The following is a 22706-nucleotide window of genomic DNA, read 5'->3' as shown; positions in this document are numbered from 1 at the left end:
AAAAAATAAGTCTTTTAATTAAAAGAGCACTTAAAACACTAAGTACTAGCTTTCTACCCAAGTGACGTGTAGATGCTAAATGAGTAAAGCTGAAGAAGACGTGGTCATGGATCTGAAATCCTTTTGCAGACCATCAGGTCATCCACACCAGGGACCTCCCTGTTGCTCTTCAGAAAGCCCATGGGGCAGGCAGGCCTGCACCACGGTCCCTGACCTGTGAGGACACAGACCTTAAAACCTGGGATCCTGCGGGAACAAGCCGAATGGACAAGATGGCCCTGGGTCTCCCGCCTCCTTCAGTGGAAGCTGTGGTACCACCTCTGGGAGGCAGAGAGGTGATGGGCCTGCATCCAGCAGTCAGGACCCCCAGTAGATACCCAGGCCAAGGAAAGGACCCCCCCCAAAGCACCTCTTAAAATATAGAACTTTATTTTGGTTGCTGAGATTTTCATAAGCACTTGGTTCACAGAAAAGTCATTTGTTACAAAATAATAAAAGGCAGCATTTTGTACAGCGACTCACAACGGGGCCATAGGTTGAGTGCAAAGAGCAGTGCTGGGGAACGGAGGGACCCGCGCTCTTGTGCCCCACGTCCTCAGGGAGGAGACCGAGCCCTGGTCCCCCCAGCCACGCCCTACCCCACCCGGAGAACAGCGCCAGGGGCCTGGCAGAACCTCCCTGGGACGCCAGCTGCGGGCGCACAACCACGACCTCAGCCGGCTGGCGAGGCGCGCGTGAAGGGCCAGGCTGGCGGGGCGCTGTTCAGGCTGAGCCGAGCCTGCGTCAGGCCCCCTTCCTTGAATAGTGGGTCTGAGACCGCCTGGCTCTGGAACCTTCACAGTCACAGCTGAGCTTAGCAAAGCCTTCCGCCCTTTCCTCAGGCTACTAAGCCTCCCGTACCCTGGGCGGGGACTCAGGCGGTGACCTTCGTGGAGCTTACAGGTGAGTCAGTGGACAGGGATGGACCTGGGTAATCTCTAAGCAAGACAGAGCGTACTCTGTGGGGGCAGAGACGGGGCAGAGCGCGGAGCGCTGCCATCCGCATGGTACTGAGCCTGGAAGAACGGGTGGGGCCTGGGCGCGCACAGCTGGCGAGGAGGGCGCGCCCGGAGGCGAGGAGAGCGGGAACCAAGGCACAGAGTGGGGACCGCAGTAGGGTCTGTGAAGGCAGGTGGCCAGTCACCCACGAGCATGTGGACACGGACAGGGCCCCGAGCACCCCCATCTCCACCCGTCTGGCGCCAGCGGGGGCGGCTGGTCTGGGCGTGCTGGCGGGGTTCGGATCCTCCCCACGCCGCAGGCCCCGAGTCAGCCACGTCCTCCCGAGTCTGGGGCAGCTGGAGGGGGCGCAGTCAGGTGAGTCTTTGCGCGGCCCAGCCCTCACCTGCACACCTAGCCACTCGGGGGGAGTCTTCTCCACACGCCCCTCCTGCCTCCCCGGGTGTCCCGGGGGCAGCCTGCCAAGAGAGGCGCCTTACCTCAAGTCCCTCCCCCCTCAGAGGTCCACGTCCAACTGCGTCCTGAGGAGACCAGAGCTCCAGCCCCCCCTGCAACAGGGTGGCTGTGGCAGTGTCCGCGGAGAGTCAAAGGGAGCTCTGGGAGGGGACGACTCGGGCTCTTTCCCTCTCACTGGAGCCACTTCTGTCCCTTAAAAGTAAACTCGTCCTTCCCTGAGAAGATTCTGGGTTTGGTGCGTATAGCTCCCTGTAACTCAAACAGAAAACCCTGGCCAAGGTTTCAGAATCAGTTTCCCCAACTCTTCATCATCTCTACAAGAGCTCGAGGGACTAGAAACCCACCAACTTCTGTTCCCTTTTTCTCCTTGAAAAATAATTCCATGGTTGGGGAACTAAGATCCTGCAAGCAGCACGCACGGCACAGCCAAAAACACCAACCAGCCAAACCAACACAAAATCCAAGCTCCTTCCTGCTGAGGGCTGTGGAGCCAAAGGGCTTGGGAGGTGCCTAGTTCTCAGTCCCCAGAGGACTCGAGAGCCTGCCTTTCAGGGAGGAGATAAGGTGAGCAGGAGCCTCCACAAGCACTACTTCTTCCATCCTTGAAGGCTGCGACCTCAGCTCGGCCCGGCAGGGCCTGAGCCTGACAGCAGGGTATGTGCCTGCTTCCTGGGGTCTTCGGACGCCCCCAGCTGCCTCCTCCCGCAGCTCTCCATTCTTACAGGATGGTGCAGAAGATGCTGCGTTTGCTGTGGTAACCACCTTCCACGTGGGCTGTGATCCTGGTCGCCATGGCTGTCACCTTCTGCCCACCATGGGCAGCAGAGGGGCCCCGGAGAGAGTTTTCAAGGTGAGGCCGTGCTGGTGGGTTCACCAGGCGCCACGTATCAGACCTGAAGGGGCAAAATGAGAATGCACTCTTTGAGGGTCTAGAGCATTTGCTGAATGCCCCGCACAACCTTACCTTTGGCTCAAGATCCAGGTGTTTAAATTGGGGTATAGGTTGTGTCTCCCTAGTTAAGTGATAGCAAAAGGGGGTGGCACACGCCTGCAGCTAAATCTGGTTCCAGCTCTGCCTTCAGTTCTGATGCAACCCTGGACATGTTCCCTCTCGTCCTCTATTCCTCCATCTTTAAACAAGGATCTAGATAAGACCAGTGACTTTCTCTTTTTTCTTTCATTCCCCCAGGCCCCATTTTTCCCCCATTATGTACAACCATGAATGTCATGCAAGCTTTAGTCAGTCATTTACTTTGAGTTTTTGGCCGTACCCTGCAGCATGTGGGGGCCTTAGTTCCCTGACCAGGGTCTGAATCCGCACCCCCAGTGTTGGAAGGCGGACTCTTAACCACTGAACCGCCGGAGATGTCCCGTACAAGCTTTATTAATCATCAGCAAAAATTAGAAACTACCTAAATATTCCTCAGCTGATGAACAGATGAACCAAGTGGTGTGTCCATTCTGCGGCAAAAAGAATGAATGACATGCGACACCACAGGGGAATCCGGGATACACTGGGCCAAGTCTAAGAAGCTAGGCTCGAAAGACACACTATTATTTCTTTAGATGACACTCTGGAAAATGCAAATCTACGGAGGGCAGAAACTGATGGGTTTCCAATCTCTTAAGCTTTTGTGGAGGTTATGAAGGGTTAGGGAAAATCAAATGATAATGATGGTTTGATCAGGACTTTCTGACCTAAGTTACAAGGAATTACCTCTAATACATATCAAATCCTAAACTGCTTAAACCAGCAACACTGTCTTGTATTTTTAATGACAGTATTACAAGTAGGGCTGGCAAGGTGTGGGCAGTGTCAGGCTGGCTACCGTGGGGTGAGTAAAAGCCCAGGAGTATTTGTTCAAGGGGCAGCAGCGGCCACAGCAATAAACACTCACGTGATACCTCAGATATGCTACAAGGTCACAGGACCTTATTTTATCTTAAGTTGGTGCTATGGACATTATTAAGTGGATTTTACTAAGGTTCAGAGATGCTGAGTAAATTGCCCAAGGGCACATAGCCAGTAACTGGCAGAGGTGAGATTTGAAACCACATTCCCCTGACTCTTCGAAAGCTTATTCCCTCCTAGGGAGTCAGGCTCAGGTTCTCTACCCAGGCCCAACACAAAGGCCAAGCACAGGCCTCTATCTGCCCAGAGCCGAAAGCTGGCAGGACTCGGGAGCGAGGGTTGCCACAGTCACTGGGCCTGGCTGCCCCAGCGACCTGGCTGTGGCTCTGGAAGATTGGTTCAGGCACCCCGCGCACTTACTTCTTGAAGACCAAGACCCTGTTGTTCTGTATAGCGCATTCTTGGCTGCTCGAGCTCTGCTGGGAGATGGTCTTGCTGGCCTTGCCCTGGAAGATGGTGTTCTCTTGCACCAGGGCCTTGGCGTGGCCCTGCACTGTAATGCCGGAGGCCCGGGATGAATGGATTCGGTTCTTTATTACCTGGGGGAGGCAGCCAGAGCTTGTCACACCTCGGGGACTGGTGCGGAGCCAGGTGACTGAATCACCAATTATAAAACCGAGCGAGGGGTACAAGCACGCTGGGTGGGTCAGCAATGAGCCGGGGGAGCTCATGGAAAGGCTGTCAGGCCAGCCAGAGAACCAGAGGCGCTTCCTGGGAAAAGTGCTGGCTAAGCTGTGGGAGTTTCTCAAGCACAGAGCAGGGGAGAGTTGTTCCAGGAAGAAGGAACAATGTGAAAAGGGCCCTCAGACTGAGGGGCTGGTGCCAGAAGCAAGGGCCATTGATGACCCAGCTGAGGCGACAGTGAGCCCCCCTCTGCCTTCCCAGGGCTTGGATGCAGAGCCAAGTTCTTTACTCCTTGCCAACGTCAGGGACTCACGAAGCCACAAAGCCAGAAAGAGGCTCTGGGACCGTAATTTCACAAGGGCAGGGACTGGGTCTGCTTGGCTCAACAGTGAAACCCTAGCACCCAACCCAGTGCTTTGCATAAAAGTGGAGCTCGGAGCTCAAGGTCCTGTGCGGAAGAAAACCAGGTGAAGGGAGAGACAGCACTGAGGGAAGTGTCCTGTGAGGCACGGGTGGGCACAATCCGTAGAAGTAAAAAAGGGGCACCTCCCACAGCCCGCGGGATCAGGGAGGGCTTCCAGAAGACAGTGACAGCCAACAGGGACAAGGCTACTCTGGGTAACGGGACAGTGTTGCAACGCCCCAGGGCAAGACTTCTCATTAAGCACCCACTGCAATCCGGGTCCTGAGTGAGATTATTCCTCTAGGAGAAGAAAGCTGAAATAGCCCTGATCTTGACCTGAAGACTGTGAAGATACCTCAGAGGGCACCCCCCCAAGCTTCCTGCCAGTACCCCTCCTGTGTGAAGTGCCCCTGTATCTTGCAGGCAGGGTTTAGGTGGCACCCTTGCAGAGTGCTGAGGGTTTGTGGTTCTGTTTCACAGCAGAGAGGGCAGCTCCCCTAGGACTGGCGTAGGCATGCACATCTCACGCACACACACGTGCACACACACACACACACACACACGGCTCTCCTAGGACTGGTGTAGGCACGCATGTCACACACACACACACACACCTTTGTGTCAGACGTGGGCAGCAGCTGCAGCCCACTGCCTCGGTTGCCAATGATGTCATTTTCCATGACGGTGCTGTCACCCTTGGTGATGATGCCATGGCCTCTGTTGTCATAGATACCATTGCCCCGGAGCTCCACCTTGCACTGGGCCTCGATCTTGACCCCACTCTGGCGGTTGCAGGAGATGCTGTTGTTGGCCACACGGGTGAGCTGACTGCTCTGGGCCACAGTGATGCCTCTGACTCTGTTGGCGTGGATCACGTTGGTTACAATGTGCAGTGCCTCAGTGCTCTGGATGTAGAGTCCGGAGGCTGTGGGGGGGAGAGGAAGCACAGGGTGGCCCCAGGGTCACTGCGAACTAGACCAGGAGGAAAAGCCTTCCCAGAACTGTGCAACCAGGAGAGGAGGTGGGGAGGACAGGGAGAACCAGCCCTGGGGACTTGCATCTTCCAAGCTGGATGACAGAGCAGGAGGGAACGTAGGACCAGCAAGGAAACTCTGCTCCTTCTGAGCCAAGTGCCCAGTGAGGGGGAGGGAGACGTGCTGTGAAGAGGCGCCTAAGACTCAGCGGGTCCTCCGGCCCAGGCGCTCATCCTGCGCTGGGTGCCTCCTACAGCTGCCCCCCCTTACCGCCGGCTGTGCCTCCTGGGACAGGGCACTCACTACCTGATCAAGGCTGCCCATCCCGCCTCTGGACAGACAGACTCACCCGAGCGCAAGTTCTGTGGCTTTTGTTCTGCTTCCCATTCTGAGCTAGAATCTGCCTCCCTATTTGGGGAAATTTTCTTATTTCTTAAAAATTAAGAAATTTCTTACAGATGTCATAGGGGGGAAAAAAAGCACAAGATCAGCAGGCTGAGAACCGCAGCACGCAGTCAGGAAGAGGCAGCATGGCAGGCAGACTTGGGGTGAGCAGGACTCCCAGTGGTGATATCCACCGCACCCCCCCAGGAGCAGGAGGCTTGGGCAGCAGGGGGAGGAGGCTGAGGGAGGATGATGACCATGGGTTCTTGTGGGAGCAGTCTGGGTTGTAAGCCCTGCAGGTCTGAATTTTTTGGTGGCACCTGCCTGTTGCTTATCTTGGCTTGGTTGAGAACCGCAAAAACAAGTGTTTTGAATTTACGTGGCTTTGCTTGTCGAACTGGACAGCGTGGCCACAGGAAGGAAGCCCTGAACTGGGAGGGAACAGAACTCATTTTCCAGGTAAGTAAGTGGGCTGGGCCCACTGGCTCCCCACCTCCCTGCCTCGGCCACTCCCAGGGTGATGAGCTTACTCAGGGCCCAGGGGCCTCTCTTTAACAAGCCTTCCTCCACCATTCCCCAGAGTGGTTCTCATAATCAGCCAGGTGTGGGAGCTGTAGAGTTGGATGAATTCCACAATAATTTTTTTTCCCATTCAATAAACATCAAACACCTACTATCCATTTTTATGAAGTTTAAGATAACATGGATTTTAGATATTCTTTTCTATATCTCTAAGAAAGAAAAAAAAAAAAGTGAAGTTGCTCAGTTGTGTCTGACTCTTTGCGATCCCATGGACTATAGCCTACCAGGCTCCTCTGTCCATGGGATTTTCCAGGCAAGAATACTGGAGTGGGTTGCCATTTCCTTCTCCAGGAGATCTTCCTGACCCAGGGACTTAACCCGGGTCTCCCACATTGTAGGCAGATGCTTTACCGTCTAAGCCACCAGGGAAATGTAAGAAAGAAAAATCACTGCCCATCAAACCATGACATGCCATCAACTGTAAGATGCATCTCATCAGAGGTGTGAAAAAATATGAAAAATGTGTCTCAGAGTTCACTGAAATGCATATGCCAGGTGTGGGACTGGTGCCAAGGGGCAGGGCGCACCAACGAGAGTGGGATGCAGTTCCTCGCCTCCAGTTCACTGCCTGTCAGAATTGATGAAGCAGCCACAGAAACGAATGCAGTCTCAGCCCCCCTAACAAGCGCCGGTGGGGCTGGGGGAGGGCCCAGCTGGAAGAAGGGACGCACAGCGGGTGAGGGCTCTGAGGTCCGAGTTGTTTCGGACGTGTGGGTGGGAGAAAGGGAACTTCGGCCAAGAGAAGGGCGAGGGTGGTAGTGGGAGAAGAGGACAATGGATGGACGTCCAGGGGGTGGGGGCACCAGGCGAGTGGCTAAGAAGTGGCCGGTGCGGCTGGAGGGTCTCGGGGCAGGCCCGGCATGGGAGGGGTGCTCACCTCCGTTGTGGTTGACACTGTTGGATTCGACCAGAGCTATGGTGATGGGCCGGCGCAGTGGGTCGTCCTTCTCCAGCTCTGTCTCCCACAGGACGGCATCCCCGTCCTCGCTGAAGTTCTCCTGGGCCCCGTGGCCTCCAGGGAATTCTCCGGAGCCCTCCTTCTGGCTGAACACCGCCACGCCATACAGCCCATTGTAGCTGACGTGGTTGCGGGTGACGTGGGGCAGGCTGGACGCCATCATCCACACACCACAGCCCTTATTCGCTGCAACAGTGAAAGGCGCTGGTCACTAATACTGCCGACAGGCGAGGCAGCGCCCGCTATCTCCCCAGGCGGGGAAGCAAAAGGGCACTGGTCTGGAGACTGGGCCACTGGCTGGTAAATGGCCTCGAACGCGTCACTTTCAGGCTTGGCTGCTGCAAGCTTCTCCTTCATACAAGGGGTAGTAACCGTCAGGTTCATCTCACAACTGCCGTCACTCCGTGGGGTGTAAGAGTGCTCTGGGAACTGCTAAGGCCCCGGTTCCAGATGGGAAACACATGAGCCCATGGTGACAAGTGCCCAGGGGCCCTCAGAACTCATCCAGCCCAATCACACCCAGCACAGAAATGCAGGGTTTGAGTCCCAGCCCTACCACTCCCTACCTGTGTGACCTTGAGCAGGTCACTGAACTCTGTGCCTCAGTTCCCTCATCTAACATGGCTGATTGACTGTGCCAACCTCAGAAGGGGTCCTGAGGATTAAATGAGAACGCACAGAAAAGGCCTAGTAAGAGTCCAGGACCGGAATGTAGGTTCGATATATTATTATTAGAGACGCAGAAAGGCAGGTGTGGCCCGGTCACAGAATGAATGAGAACTGTTTTCTTTCAATGATTACCCTATTTCTCCATTATATTTTTAGTTCTCTGGATCAAAAGAAAGAGTAAGGGGTTAGATGCTCTTGCATCAGAAATTAGATGGCCCTGTCCTTACACAAGATCCACTCCTGCCCTTGACTGTTGTAAGTGGGGATTAAAGCTCTCTGCTTTGCTGACCCCATGGGGTCCCCCTGGATTAGAAGGTGATTTATGAAAGGCTCATGCCTTCTGAGAGGGGCTGGGACCTGAGATAGAGGCTGGTCTTTAAGAGGAGGTACTGGAGGCCCAGGGAAAGGCAGTGACTCTCAGTACCCACCAGCGGGAGATGGAGCCTGGGCTGCACTGGCCCCCAAACCTGACCCCAAGGAGGGCGGCTCTCACCGTAGATGGTGTTTCCTTCCAGCAGGCCTTTGCCTTCATCCCCCACAACCACACCGTCCGAGTAGCCAAAGCAGATGAGGTTGCTCCTGAGGATGGGGACCCCTCCTCGGCGGACGTCCACGCCTCCCCACTGATTCTCCCGGATGACGTTTTCTATGGAAAGAGGTGGAGAAGAGGGTCACAGGCCACCTACAGCGCTGGCATGAGGACTTGAGCCGCTGCCAGAAAACAAGTCCGGACAAGGACGCGGAGGCCTGCTCGCCAGGAGTCAGCACCCAGAATCTTGCCTGCTGTGTGACGTTCCAAGCACTTGTCTGCTGTCTGCTTTCCCCAAGGGCAAGGTCTGTGTCTGCCTCGTGGTTTCCTGTATCCCCAGAACCCACCGTATCCAGCGGCCTGGGGGACTGATAACTAAGCACAGGCTGGCTTTAGAGTCCCCGGACCAGGGCCAGGGCCAGGCAGGGCCGTCTGCCCTGGGGGACTGTCCTCGGGAGCACTGACGCAGAATCCAGCCGCTCCTCACAGGCCTGGGGAGGTGCGAGCCTGTCCTCCTCAGCCTGCTCTGGACTGACCACAGCCCTCCTCTCCCCTCCACCACGTCTCTGGGAGGGGGCGGGCTGGAGGGCCCCCAGTGAGAAGGGGTGTCCTGGGACACGGCTGCTGCAGCACCAGGAGGGGGCGAACTCTCGGCCTCTTGTGACAGGACTGCAATGGTTCAGGAGACCCTGTGTGACCAGCTCCTGCCGGCCTCCCATCTCATACTCCTCGCCCCTTGCTCACCGCACTGCAGTCAAATGAGCAACCTCTGTGCTCCTCAGGCCTGCCAAGTCTGTTTCCGTAGGTGGCCCCGTGTGGAATCCTGGTTCTTTCCTGAGTTCCTTCCCATCCTCCAGCTTCTAGTTTACATGTCACTTTTTTGGAAGGCCTGCACTAACCACACAATCCTAAATACCCACACAGTTTTGTCTATCACCTTATTTTAATTATCTGTAGACCCCCTGGCAGCCAAATGGTTAGGACTTGGTGCTTCCACTGCCAGGGCCAGAGTTGCATCCCTGATTGGGGAACTAGGATCCTGAAGCTGTGTGGTGTGGTCAAAAAACAAAAATATGTATTGCCCTCAGAGATGACTCTTCTTGAAAAAAAAAAATACATGCTTTTGTTATTTTCCCTGCCTAAAATGTCAGTCTCCTGACAGCAGAGATCATCTGTTTTCCTCACTGCCGTATCCCCAGCTCCTGCATACACTGTGTGCTCAAAAAATGTCTGTCCAGTGAAGAAAGGCAGGATTCAGTCAAGAGGAGTTACTGGCCCAATATTTACTGGATCTCGTCAATGTTCTAGGTATGGCTATGCTCTGTGCCGAGGCTACACTGATGTACCAAATGGACATGATCCTTGCCTCACAGAACACGGCAAAGGAGGCTGTCATTAAATGGATCCTAAGAAGTTAAGTACAGTGTCCTACAGAGTAGGCCTTCTTGGTGGACTAAGTGCGTGGATGTATAAGGGGAGGTCAGGGCAGCCTTCCCCCGGGAAGAGACAATTGGGCTGAGGCTCAGAGAATGACAGGAGTTGGCCAGGCAGAGGGGGGATGGGGATGGATTGCCAGAGCAGGAACAAACCGACAGAGCCCAGAGAAGGGGTCAGTTCGTGTGGTGTGAATATTTCTGACAGTGTTCTGTGAGCCACCCGCTCAGATCCTATAAGCGCCAGGCCTGGCAAAGGACGGACGTGACCTCCCTGCATGGTGGGCACGGCCAGGGCGTGGAGCCCGCATCCCTGAGCGCTGGTCACCATCAGGAGGCCAGTCTGCAGGGGAAGAACGGGGCGGGTGGGAAGCTGCGGACACTGGCTGGGTCGTGGCGGCCTGGGCGGCCACAGCTCCAGGCCGTCTCATGCCGACCTGTGATGAGGCCTCTGCCACTCTCGCTCACGGCGATGCCGGCCGCGTGGCCCTTGAAGATGTGGTTCCGGCTAGAATGAAAGGAGAAGACAAAAGGTGAGGCCAGACCAACATCATGCATCAAAGACAACGCCCATCCAAGGCGCCTCCCCTTCTTCGTGGGCTTCCCAGATGGTTCAGGTCCACTGGGATATGGAGCACCTCTTTGAGGCCCAGAAGCCAGGCAGAAAGCAATCGTCAGTTACCACTGCCCCCAAACCATCTGCAACTATGCCACAGAAACAGATATACCCGTCTCTGCAGCCTCTCTGGACTGTCAGCCAAACTCAAGCACCATTTTATTTGTATTATCGTTGTTGTACAGTCTTATATGATTTGAAGGTGTACAACACAGTGATTCACAATTTTTAAAGGTTATACTCCATTTACAGATATTATAAAATATTGACTATATTCCTGATGTTGTACAATATATCCTTGTAGCTTATTCTATACATAATACTTTATACCTTTTATACCTCTTAATCACCTACCCCTATATTGCCCCTCTCTGCTTCCCTCTCCCTACTGGTGACCACTAGTTTGTTCTCTATATCTGACTCTGCTTTTTCATTATACTCACTAGTCTGTTGTATTTTTTAGACTCCACGTATAAGAGACATCATACAGTATTTCTTTCACGGACTTATCTCACTTGGCATAATGGAAGCTCTAAGAAAGCGAGCTCCTGACTCCAGAGACACACATGGCCCTACTGCCATGGAAAGTGCTCGAGAATGAGTTCCTTAGAGGAAGACACCTGAGTGTGTTAAAGGACCTGCATTGCTCCAGTCTCTCAACTCTGGTTTCCTGCCTGTAAATACAGAGCCACTCAGACACTGGCAGAAGTGGGTTATTTCTGGAGGATACACATTTGCTGTTTGGTATTTCTACTAACAGGAATACTGTGAGCTCCTTCTATACTGGAGGAGGACCTGCCCCCTCTCTGAGGAGGTGCCTTCCTACTTCCAACCATGCAGCCGAGGGATTTAGATCCAAATATACAGCGAGCTGTTCAGAACCTGACACAGGGCCTGGCTCCTCTCACAGAACCTCACTGATCATGAGTTGGCTGCTAAGTCTTCCCAACTGCAGGGCAGGGTCCAAAGGGTTTACTACATGTTATTATTGTTTACTTGCTGAGTTGTGTCTGACTCTTGTGACCCCATAGACTGTGGCCTGCCAGGCTCCTTTGTCCAGGGATTTCCCAGGCAAGAATACTGGAGTGGGTTGCCATTTCCTTCTCCGGGGGAATCTTCTTGACCCACAGACTGAACCCACATCTCCTGCTTGGCAGACAGACTCTTTACCACTGAGCCACCACCAGGGAAGCCCTTACTTCCTTGTGGGGAAGCCAAATGCCAACTGTGCCTACTTTAGGCATTTGGAGTTGAATAAGTGAAACTCTCTGTAAAAAAACATCCTTATGTTTTTACTCAGATATGAAGCAACTGCTTTGATGTGATTATAATTCAGTCAACTGATGGTTACCCTGGGCTTCTAGAATTCAGGGTCAGATGCAGTCCCTGGGCTCAGGCAAACCTCATTCTGTGAGCTGCGTCACAGAAGCAAATGCATGAGTGTTATACTTTTAACACAAATCTCACTTTCAGAAAGAATCTATGGCCACTTGGAGAAACATGTATGTGTGTGTACACAGGGTAGGCAGAACAAAGATAAAAGAGACATCAGAAAACAAGAGGAAAAGGGGACAGAGCATTGTTCCAAGAACCAAGGGTGGGATAGTAACACAGTTTGAGTCCTATGCTTCCTTGCAGCCAAGGCAGAAAAAACAAAAAACAAAAAAACCCTATAGGTTATGTAACTCTTACCAGCAAAAAAATATGCTCAATGGCTTGCCTTAGTGAGGTCACATCAGGGACCTTGAAATTCAGGCACCTCTCACAAATCCCTGTCCTCCATCACAAAGAAACATAAAGGAAAAAAGCACAACCTAATTCTCTCAAAGCAACTGTTTTATTCAAAAAATACTTTTTATTGAAGCATATTTGATTTATAATGTTGTGCCAATCTCTGCTGTACAGTAAAGTGACTTATTATACACATACAGACATTCTTTTCCTATTCCCTTCCATGATAGTTTATCACAGGATATTGAATATAGTTCCCTGTGCTGTATAGTAGGACCTTGTTGTTTATTCATCCTGTACATAGTAGTTTACATCTCAACCCAGAATTTTTTGGGGGGTGGAGGCTTTTGGCTTGTGGGATCTTTGTTCCCCAACCAGGGGGAACAAAGGCCTTCAGCAGTAAGAGCATGGAGTCCTAACCACTGGATCACCAGAGAATTCCCTCAAAGTGACTGTTTTAAAAAGCCAAAAATAAAATAAAATAACAGCAACAACAACAACAAAGCCAAGATACTGATCTGGTTGTAATATTCCTTGCTCGAAACCCTTCAACAACTCCCTGGCATCCACACGGTTTGGGTATATGGCTGCGGTAAGTAATTACCACAAACTTAGTGGTTTAGAACAACATGAATTTATTGTCTTCCAGTTTAGGAAGTCAGAAGTGCAAAATGGGTCTGACAGGGCTAAATCAAGGTGCCAGTAGACCTGCCTTTTTTCTGGAGACTCAGAAAGGATCTGTTTCTGACCTTTCCAGCTCCTAGAGGCGGCCCAGGCTTCCTGGCCTGTGGCCTCATCCCTCTGGCCTGGCCTCTGTTGACACACTTCCTTCTCTGACTCCCTGCTTACCTCTTCTAAGGACCCTGTGATTACACTGGGCCCACCTGGATCACCCAGGGTCCTCTCCCCAGCTCAGCACCCTTAACTGAATCACATCTGCAAAGTCTCTTCTGCCTTGTAGACAGTCTATGCGCAGGTTCCAAGGATTAGAAAATGGATAGATTTGGGGGGCCATTATTCTACCTACCACATGTGGTATTCAAGTTTCCTCCATGCTCCAGCATCAACCCTACGTTGTAGGCTGACCTTATGCCCAGACACACCACACTTTTCCCACCACTTTCCCAAGTCATACCCCAAATTTCACTGCCCCAGGCTTGTAATGCCTTTCTGAGGCCATAAAATCCTACTTGTCCTTCAGCAAAAGTAAAGTATCAGTCACTCAGTCACGTCCAACTCTTTGCAACCCCACAGACTGTAGCCTGCCAGGCTCCTCTGTCCATGGAATTTTCCAGGCAAGAATACTGGAGTGGGTTCCCATTCCCAGGGCATCTTCCTGACCCAGGGATTGAACCTGGGTCTCCAGCATTGCAGGCAGATTCTTTACCATCTGAGTACTGCTCAAAGGTCAGCGCCCCATGTGCCCTGTCCTGACTCACTCAGCTGCAATCATAACTGGTTTTCTTCTGCACCTGCATGAAGACCTATAAAAGCGTTCACTTTGATGAGTCCTTCCCTTACAGCTCCCATCTGCAGAATGACACCGAACACTCTATAGGGCAGAGACTGTTCATACATCCTTTATACTGCTAACCCCCTTATATGGAGTAAACACCTAAATGGGTGTTTAATGAATAACACACACACATGCAAACCCATACTCTTAAGGCAATAATGTAAAAGATGGGAAAATAGCTCCATAATCATGTGATCACTAATTGTTTTAGTAAGCTGCCTACTGGAGAAGTAAATGACAACCCACTCCAGTATTCTTGCCTGGGAAATCCCATGGACAGAGGAGCCTGGTGGGTTACAGTCCATGGGGTCGCAAAAGAGTCAGACGTGAGTTAGTGACTAAACAACAAACAAAAAGAAGCTGCCTACGATAGTGAAAAAATAGAAACCTAACAGTAATAGGACTGGTTCAAAAATGAGGGAGTATCAAAACAATGGCATGTTCTGAAACTGACCAATGTGATAAATATAAGATCCTGCAGCAACATGGAAAAGTACACACAGGATAATGCAGGGAAAAACTCTCAGAATATATTTGCTGCACAATAATTCCAGTTATTTTTGTAAAGCGCAGACATAACATGTGAGTCTCCCACTCAAAACCTTTAATGATCCCCCCTTATCTAGACAGAATAAATTCCACCTTTCCCACTGGACTACATAAGGCCTTCCTCATCTGGCCCCTGGCTTTCCAGCACACTGCCTGGCAGAGGTGGACTGCCACGGGGATATAAACGCTCAGGCTGCAGTGACCACAGGGCCCAAGACGATCTGGGACAGTCCCAGCTTGAGATGTTTCACAGCCACGTCACAACTTGTGTGAGACTCTCTCTCAAGCCCCAGGGGCCTGTGTGCTCCCTGACTGTGCTGTTTGGCTGCCTCTGCGCACATCGCTTCCTTCTCTAGGAGTGTCTGCTCCCCAGCTCCACGAGAGGCCAAGCCCTACCCGTATATCAAAGTCTAACCCCAATGCCAGCTCCCAAACAAGGCCCCCCACCACCCTCTCAGCAGAATAATTCCCCCTCTTTCGGCACCACTCTGACAGCATTTATCACAGCCTGCACCACATGACGGGTGGGAGGGCAGACCCACAGCCCCACTACCTCCAGCTCACACCAGTGACGGATCACGGGCATGCTTCCATGATGAGGTCAGATGTAGCCTCCAATCTTAATACAGCAATCCCAGGTAGCCACTAGCAACTGATCAGAGTTGTCAAGCGAGTTGAAATCTCTATGCCATTCCTATCTTGGCATTGTTTCTGGACACATGTCCTCCTCCAGACTAGAGTCAGCTCCGAGGGAGCAGAGTCTGCCTGGTTTACCTTCGTTATCATTATTAGACGTGCCCAATAATGCTTGCTGAATAGAATGGCCCCACGTAATTAACTGGAAGGGAACACAGATAATGTAACACAGAAGGCTGTGTTGCTGAGGTGGGATTGTGGGTGAAGTCTGTCTCTTCTCTGCTTGCATGCACACAGTTGCTTCAGTAAACAAAAATGGTTTCAAATGAAGCAAAGACAGGAAGCAGGGAACCAGAGATGAAAGAGGAAGAAAGGGACCATGGATGAGCAGGATGGTTCGAGTACAGAGGCACATACATACCTCACGACTGGATTTCCGTGGTACAGGATGTAAATGCCAGCCTCCTTGTTTGAAAAGATTTGATTGTTCCGGATGATGCCTTTCCCATTGCCAAGGACAACAATGCCAGAGCGAAGGCCGTGGTGGATCTGGTTACACTGCAGGTGGACAGGAGAAGGCAGATCAGACACGCCGGGGAGCAGCAGAGGACTCAGCGCTGCCCCACGGCAGGGCCAGGATGCATCCGCAGAGGAAGACGCTTCACTGCAGGATCCCAGGCACAGAGCAAAGTGAATGGACTGGGAGTGGCCCTGCTCTCTCTGCTCAGGTGCACACGTGCATACCTGTCAGAGAGACTCCTGAGAGAGGCGTCTACCCCGCCCAGACTCTTGGGATCTATTAATAGTTACATCCTGACACTTAATGCTGAGGGCACTTGCCTTCATCTGCAATGCACAGTACTGAAAATTTCTGAGCCTCCAAAGAGTCCTCCAAAAATTTCTGAGCCTCCAAAGTGCATGGTCATCATCAAGGCCAAGTTACCCCAGGGCCCCAGAGGTGGAGCCCCAATAGTGGGAACACTGACTAAGCACAGGCCTGAGGGACCACCCAGGGAAGGGAGGGGGACTGTGGAAGCTTAGCCCCAGGGAGCTGAGGCTTCCCATGAGACAGGAGGCCACCAGAAGGTATACGGGCTACAAGGACCTTGGAGGTGTTTTTGCCAAACTCCTCTGTGCTAACGGGGAAAGAGGCTCAGAGTCATACAGTACATTTGTGGCAGAGCTGGATCGGAAACCTAGCTTTTCTGTTTCCCAGTTAGTTGCCTTTTGCATACTGATTAAAATCTTCAGTTCAGTTCAGTTCAGTCACTCAGTCGTGTCCGACACTCTGCGACCCCATGAATCACAGCACGCCGGGCCTCCCTGTCCATCAGCAACTCCCGGAGTTTACCCAAACCCATGTCCATTGAGTCGGTGATGCCATCCAGCCATCTCATCCTCTGTCGTCCCCTTCTCCTCCTGCCCCCAATCCCTCCCAGGATCAGGGTCTTTTCCAATGAGTCAGCTCTTCGCATGAGGTGGCCAAAGTATTGGAGTTTCAGCTTCAGCATCAGTCCTTCCAATGAACACCCAGGACTGATCTCCTTTAGGATGGACTGGTTGGATCTCCTTGCAGTCCAAGGGACTCTCAAGAGTCTTCTCCAACACCATAGTTCAAAAGCATCAATTCTTCAGCACTCAGCTTTCTTCACAGTCCAACTCTCACATCCATACGTGACCACTGGAAAAACGATAGCCTTGACTAGACGGACCTTTGTTGGCAAACTAATGTCTCTACTTCATTTTTTTTTTTTTCAGCTGGTAAAGAATCTGCCTGCATGTCTCTACTTTTTAATATGCTATCTAAGTTGGTCATAACTTTCCTTCCAAGGAGTAAGCGTCTTTTAATTTCATGGCTGCAGTCACCATCTGCAGTGTTTTTTAAAATCTTAGGTTATAATAAATTATAATTGTTTCACTCTGCTACTTTACAGCCTAAATACAATCATATATTTAAACCAGGAAGCTAGCTGTTTCTTTTCCAAAACTATTTCACAAAAACAAAGTTCAAGTTTGCTTTAAAGTGCTTCCTGCTGTAGGAGCTCCTCTTCTTATCAGTTTCCAGATTTTCCCCTGGAGGATTTGGCAGACTCATCAGGGTAACCAAGTGTTTTTTTAGGGCAGACATCATGTCTTTATTCTTACTGAACTCAAAACCCACAAGAGCATATCAGGGCTGCAGGAAGGAAGGCCCTGTGAGCTTCCCTGACTGCTGGGTCCTCATCCTTGCTGGGGGAGACTTCAGGGATATGATTTATCCAAAGTCACCTTCAACACACGGAGGAAGAGACCAGAGTCACAAGGACATAGGAAAGGGCAGGAACGACTTGCAAACAGGAAGCAACAGGAATTCAAAACGGTAGAATTTGCTTAGACATCCTAGCAAAGGTTTCTGAGAACTATGAGCCACCCTGAAAGGGCACCGAGATGGAGGAAGTACCAGAATGAGGGGGTTGGACTTCTTCCGGATGTCCACGCCAGCCTCTGCGTTGTGGCAGATGTCGTTGCCAGCAATCAGGCCGCCACCCTCCAAGCGAAGAAAGATGCCCGATGCTCGGCAGTGGTGAATGTGGTTCCTGAGCATGATGATCTAGGCAGAGAAGAAACAGCCATTCGCTTTCTGCTCACAAAGGTTATGTCTTAAAACCTGCTCAGGGGGCACCTGAGTTTCCTCCCCCCTGTGTGGTCCGTGCAGACCTGCCCGACGCCAGCTCAGGTGCTCTCGCGACGTGCTCACCAGGAGGATCTCCCCGCCCTTCCGGGTTCGGTCCTGCAGCCTCAGCACCAACCTCATGCCTGTTCCTCACTAAACCCTGGATGGGAGCTCGGCCCTGGGCTCCACATCCACAGCCTCGGAGCAGGATGGAAGGGATGCTTAGATGAGATGGGATTAGGCAGGCTGCTAACACCACATGAAGAGCTCCCCAGAGGTCTGAGGGCACAGCTACTTCAAATGGAACCAAGTGCCAATTCCAGGCACTTCTGCTGGACTTCACCTGCCTAAGGAAGTGCTAGAGGGCAAGGTGACTCACAGGCACTCCTTGCCCACCTTCCCTTTGGTTTTTCACTTGTAAGACAAATATCCATTCTTGCCCACTCTGCATCTCTCTTAATGTGTTATCTTGGGATGGAAAACCCACTGGAATTCCAAACTAAGAGACAGTTAGAAATGTTGGCATAGGGATAAGGAAGCCTCTTTAAAACAAGATACCATAACCCGGCACACAGCTTAGTAAGAGGATGTATGGCCACTTACACTTTCTTTTTATATTTAATAATTACATAAAAACTTAAAATATGTCTTTTAAAAAACTGTGTATTAATAATAAAATAGATTATGTGAAGGTAAATTGTGTATTAACAATAGACAATATATTACACTAGAGTTAAATCCTGGGAGGGGTAAAGTATAATGGAAGTACAATTTCAAGGTGATGCTTATGGCTTATGATGGAGAAAGTTAGAAAGAGTATTGCTCCCACAAGAAGATTCTCTGAATCCACGAGAGCTGAGGTCATAGGACAACCAACGAGCCTGGAATCTAAGGGAAAAAGGCACCTCCAAGGGCATGAGACGGGAGTGCCTGCTTGTTTGAAAAGACACAGGTGCCATGCTAGCCAGAAAGAAGAGTGTGGCTGTTTTCACAACTTGTTGAAAGCCAAGCGTGAATCAGTGAGAGCACAGAAGCCCCAGGAGTCACTGCATCTATTCACTTCTCCACAGACCGTGCCAGGTGCTTGTGGAGAAAGGCTGAGGGTCAGATAAGAGGCCGGAGATGCCTCCCTCCTGCCGGGCACTTGGCGGGAAAGAACAGTCACTCTGGAAAAAGCACTAAGCCCCTCTTGGATTTCCCCCCTAATTTTCCCAGAGAACAAGCTTTAAGCAGCTGGGTGAAGAGCTGCAAAGCCTGTGGCTCTCGTGGGGGGTGGTGGAAGACAGAAAAGCAATAAACCCTTTACCCCTCAGGGATGTGGGAGGAAAATGTTTTGGGTCTTAAGGGTTAGATTTCCCCTCCTAGTGCAGGAGGTGAGGCAGGACCACTGCAAAGGGCCCACTGCCAAGGTCCTAAACTCATGGACACATCACCTACCCAAGACTAAGGATGAATGGGGATACCAGACACTCCTTACCAGGACAACTCTGCCTCACTCAAGTCAGATGATGGACATGGGGCCAGTATGCATTATAAGCTTAAGAGACGATGACTTTTTAAAAAATGCAGACTAACTCCATCCAGGCCCTCCTGCATACAACCACTGAAGCACTCTCACCACTCAAAAATCATGTTCCTGGTGACCCAGTGAGGCCTCATGGGTCTGCACAGTAAGCCTATGACAGCACCTTGCTATGATGTATACATCGCACCGCGTAAGTCAGGTTCCGGAAGATGTTTCCTTCCATCCTGGCTCGGCCGTAAGAGCAAACAAAGACGCCTCCTTTGCCGTCCCGGAACAGGCACTTGCGGACGAGGCAGCCCTGCACGGAGCTGGCCAGGGCCATGGCCTCCCTGTCCTTCTGCAGCTCCTGCCGCAGGGAGTTCAGTACCAGGCAGCTGGGCAGCTGGATGCAGGCTCCGGGCAGCGGTGGGCCCAAAAAGGGGCCCCCCAGGACCGGCCGTGGGCCCTGCACTTGGTAGGACAGTCTGTACGTGAGCTGGTCCTCGTCCTCATCCTCACCGCTGGGACTCAGGCCTCCATCGCTGCTGTCTGGGGTCCGGGCCACCCTTTCCCCATTGCTGCCCACCTCTGCCTCCTGGGAGCCAGCCCTGGGGGAGCCGGTGGCTGGGCTGGAGGGGCTCTGGCTGCCCTCAACGACAATGCCACAGGTCCTCGGGCTCCAGGCCTGGTCCCTGCTCTCCAGGTCGAGGGACATTAAAGAGTCTGAGTCCTCGGTGGGGAGCATGCCGGGAGAAGACCTGATGAGCCCTAAGAGGTGCGTGTAGGCCCAGTTGTTTTCTGAGGACGGGTGGCCCTCGACAGTCACTGAGTTGTTCTCACTGCCCACGAATTCACAGTTTTCCAGGACACACAGGGGTACGTTGTGCAGAAAGACGTGAGTGTTCTTGAAGGAGCAAAACTTCACTTGGCAGGTGCCCGGGCCGTGGACCTGGATGTGCCCATTCTCAAAGTTGCAGTTGTCAAACTGGACGTGACCTGAAGTTGTCTGGGGGATGAGAGACAGACAGTGGGTGTAACAGGGATAGGATCTGTTTTGCTGGTCGGAGCTCTGACTGCTCCAGAGCGGGTGGTGCCTCGAGAGGCCTCTGTCCTGCTGGTCATGTTCCCTTCCCCACAGGGTGCAGGTCTGCCAGCCCCGGAGGAACCGGGAGCTGCTCTGCATGAAGGAAGCTGCCTGCCCCTCTCTCCCTCCAGTCCCAAAGGGCGGGGGCGAGGGTGGAAACGGAGAACGGCAGAAAAGTTCACTCTGCAGCAGGGCCCCTCCCCAACCCCTCAGTAAATTCTACCAATGCTCATGAAGCACTTAGAATAAGGAGTGTGTGTGGGGGACCTGCAGAAGGGGGAAGATGCTGAATGCTCAGAGGGATGATGGGGAACAGAATCGACACATGTTAACACTGGAGGTGAACCAGGAAACTCTCACTCTAGGGATGATTAGAAATGATGGGGAAGCTTCCCATTTCCACAGACCCAGGAGCTCGCTGGGATGCAAGCCCAACTTTACCAAGCCCTCTGAGGGGTAAGGGTCCCACGTGGGGCCTCGGTTTCACAGAGACTGTGTCCCATCATGGGGCACTTCTCTGGGTCTCACCCTCCAATGCGCTCTCCCGTCCCTGTCATCCTTCCTGGGTCCTGCAAGCTAGCCTCCACCTGAGCCTGCGGACTGCAGCTCGCCAGAGGTCAGCCTAGTGTCTGCACGCAGGATGGAGCCAGGCGAAGTGGGAGGGCTGACAGAGGCCCAGGTGGCCGGGAGGGGCTGTGCCAGCAGTGGGAGGCCCCGACACAGGTGCTGGGGGTCTGCATGGGAACTAAAGCTGGTGTGCAGCTGAAGCAGGAGACAGCTGGCCACGTGTCTGAAGAGCCGGCAGCACAGAGGCTAAAAGGCGCAGGCTCCGAGGTCTGGCTGCCGGGCCCAGCTCCCAGCTCTGCCTCTTCCAAGGGTGTTACCTCAGGCCAACATGTCCCTTCTCCAAGCCTCAGTTTCTCTGTCTACAATACAGGGCTCACAAGCTAACAAAGCACCAGGCATGGAGCCAGGCGCAAAGATGGCATGTGATGAAAGCCAGCTATTATCACCGTGCAGAGCAGAGTCCTCTGGGGCAGGGGAGTGCTGAGCCCTCAGCTCTGCAGGCCTGACAGTGAGGCCTGGCTGCTCTGTATTTCTGAAGAACTGTTTCTGGACTTCACACCAAGTTCCATGAGATGTATTTGAACCACAAAAGGAGGGAGTGTCCCATGATCCCGTTCAGTAATCCTTGGACAATTTTACATCTTCCAGCTGTGATCTCCCTTGAGAGCTTGTCCCAGAACTTAACTCCCCTCAACCTGTCCAGTTCTTCCCTAGGGCCAACCTAACTTTTTCTTGCTGCAATTGAAGTCTATTTTCTCTTACTTGGTCCTCTCTGTAGGAAAACACTGGCTCTCTAGAGATGCAGAGCCACTGCCAGGGTTCCCCTCAAAAGTCATATAAAACAGCTGTGAAATCACCCTGGCCTTGGCATTGTCTCAGGCAGGGTGATTCTGGCCCCTTGTCCTGTTGTTAGTTAAAGGACAATCAGGGACTGAGCACTAATATATGCCAAGCACTGAGGCAGGAAGTGGGCTGAGCTACAGAGACATCTACGGCCAAGGCCTACCGCCTGAAGATCTGTGGCTACGCCGGTGAGGGGAAACAGAGGCTGAAATGAACATCTTACTCCAAGAATAAATGTCTATGAAATGTGAAGGGTCTGGAAATGAACACTTCTTCTGGGTCTGTAGATCAGCAGTGGAAGACCTCATCAGTCCTGAAATGTTCTAGGTCTAATCAGCAAGCAGCCTTCCAAGCTTCCAGGAAGACAGTACAATGTAATTTCAAAAGCACTTCAGCTCAAAGGCCTGGATTTGAGGTCTAACCTAATTATCCACTTGAGAAAGTTACTCACCATCTCTGAGCCTCAGTGTCCCTCATCAGCAAAATGGGGACACATCTCTGTGCACTGCAAGTTTGTTGTGAGAGCACTGATGCAGTCACCTGTATCATGCATAGAGGTTTTGAACCCTAGTTCTGTCCCTTACACAGTCTGAGACCCTTGCTTAGGCTCCATGTGCTCGTCTATGAGGCCGGCTGACACTGCCCACCTTAAACACGCTGCAAGGACATGCCTGGCACCCAGGAAGCGCATCATAAATGACCGGCGGCATAAAGATCACTATGACCCTGACAGACAATCTGGTTGTTACTGGTAGAATAGTGGTGGTGTAGTTTTTGTTGACAAGGTACAGAATCCATGCACTGGAATCAGTTTCTAAGCAATGTAAAAGCTGCAGACTGTTCTGCCAGGAGCTACCAACAAGCTACCATGTTTGTCTCTGAAAACAACTGCTCTGTTCCTAGAAGGACTATGTTGTTCTGCTATTTCCCGACTCTCTCTCCAGTCACTCTTGGCAAAAGCCAGACCTTCCTTGACCCTCCCCAGAGCGGGGCTAACATGCTGAAGGTCACTGGCTTGCAGAGCGTCCCCTCTTTGGCCATCTCTCTGGGAATGCTGCCTGTCACCATGCGGCATGCTCCTGGA

General features: G+C 52.2%; 1 protein-coding gene across 1 annotated transcript in view; it reads right to left on the bottom strand.

Annotated features, from left to right (window-relative positions):
- Positions 1-412: 412 nt before the first annotated feature.
- Positions 413-22706, bottom strand: part of FBXO10 (F-box protein 10) — a 44383-nt gene continuing 22089 nt past the window's right edge. Inside the window, exons 4-12 of the mRNA XM_070480245.1 lie at positions 19313-20134; positions 17412-17561; positions 15393-15529; positions 10361-10431; positions 8455-8607; positions 7212-7478; positions 5009-5319; positions 3728-3906; positions 413-2348 (exon numbers count right to left, since the gene is read on the bottom strand). Coding sequence (XP_070336346.1) covers positions 2174-2348; positions 3728-3906; positions 5009-5319; positions 7212-7478; positions 8455-8607; positions 10361-10431; positions 15393-15529; positions 17412-17561; positions 19313-20134 — 2265 coding nt within the window. The 3' untranslated portion in view covers positions 413-2173. The remainder of the gene's footprint in view (positions 2349-3727; positions 3907-5008; positions 5320-7211; positions 7479-8454; positions 8608-10360; positions 10432-15392; positions 15530-17411; positions 17562-19312; positions 20135-22706) is intronic.

This window comes from Odocoileus virginianus, chromosome 18 (assembly GCF_023699985.2).
Source record: "Odocoileus virginianus isolate 20LAN1187 ecotype Illinois chromosome 18, Ovbor_1.2, whole genome shotgun sequence".
Taxonomy (NCBI): domain Eukaryota; kingdom Metazoa; phylum Chordata; class Mammalia; order Artiodactyla; family Cervidae; genus Odocoileus; species Odocoileus virginianus.
Note: the sequence above shows the minus strand (reverse complement) of the source record. Positions and strands in the feature narration are given on the sequence as shown.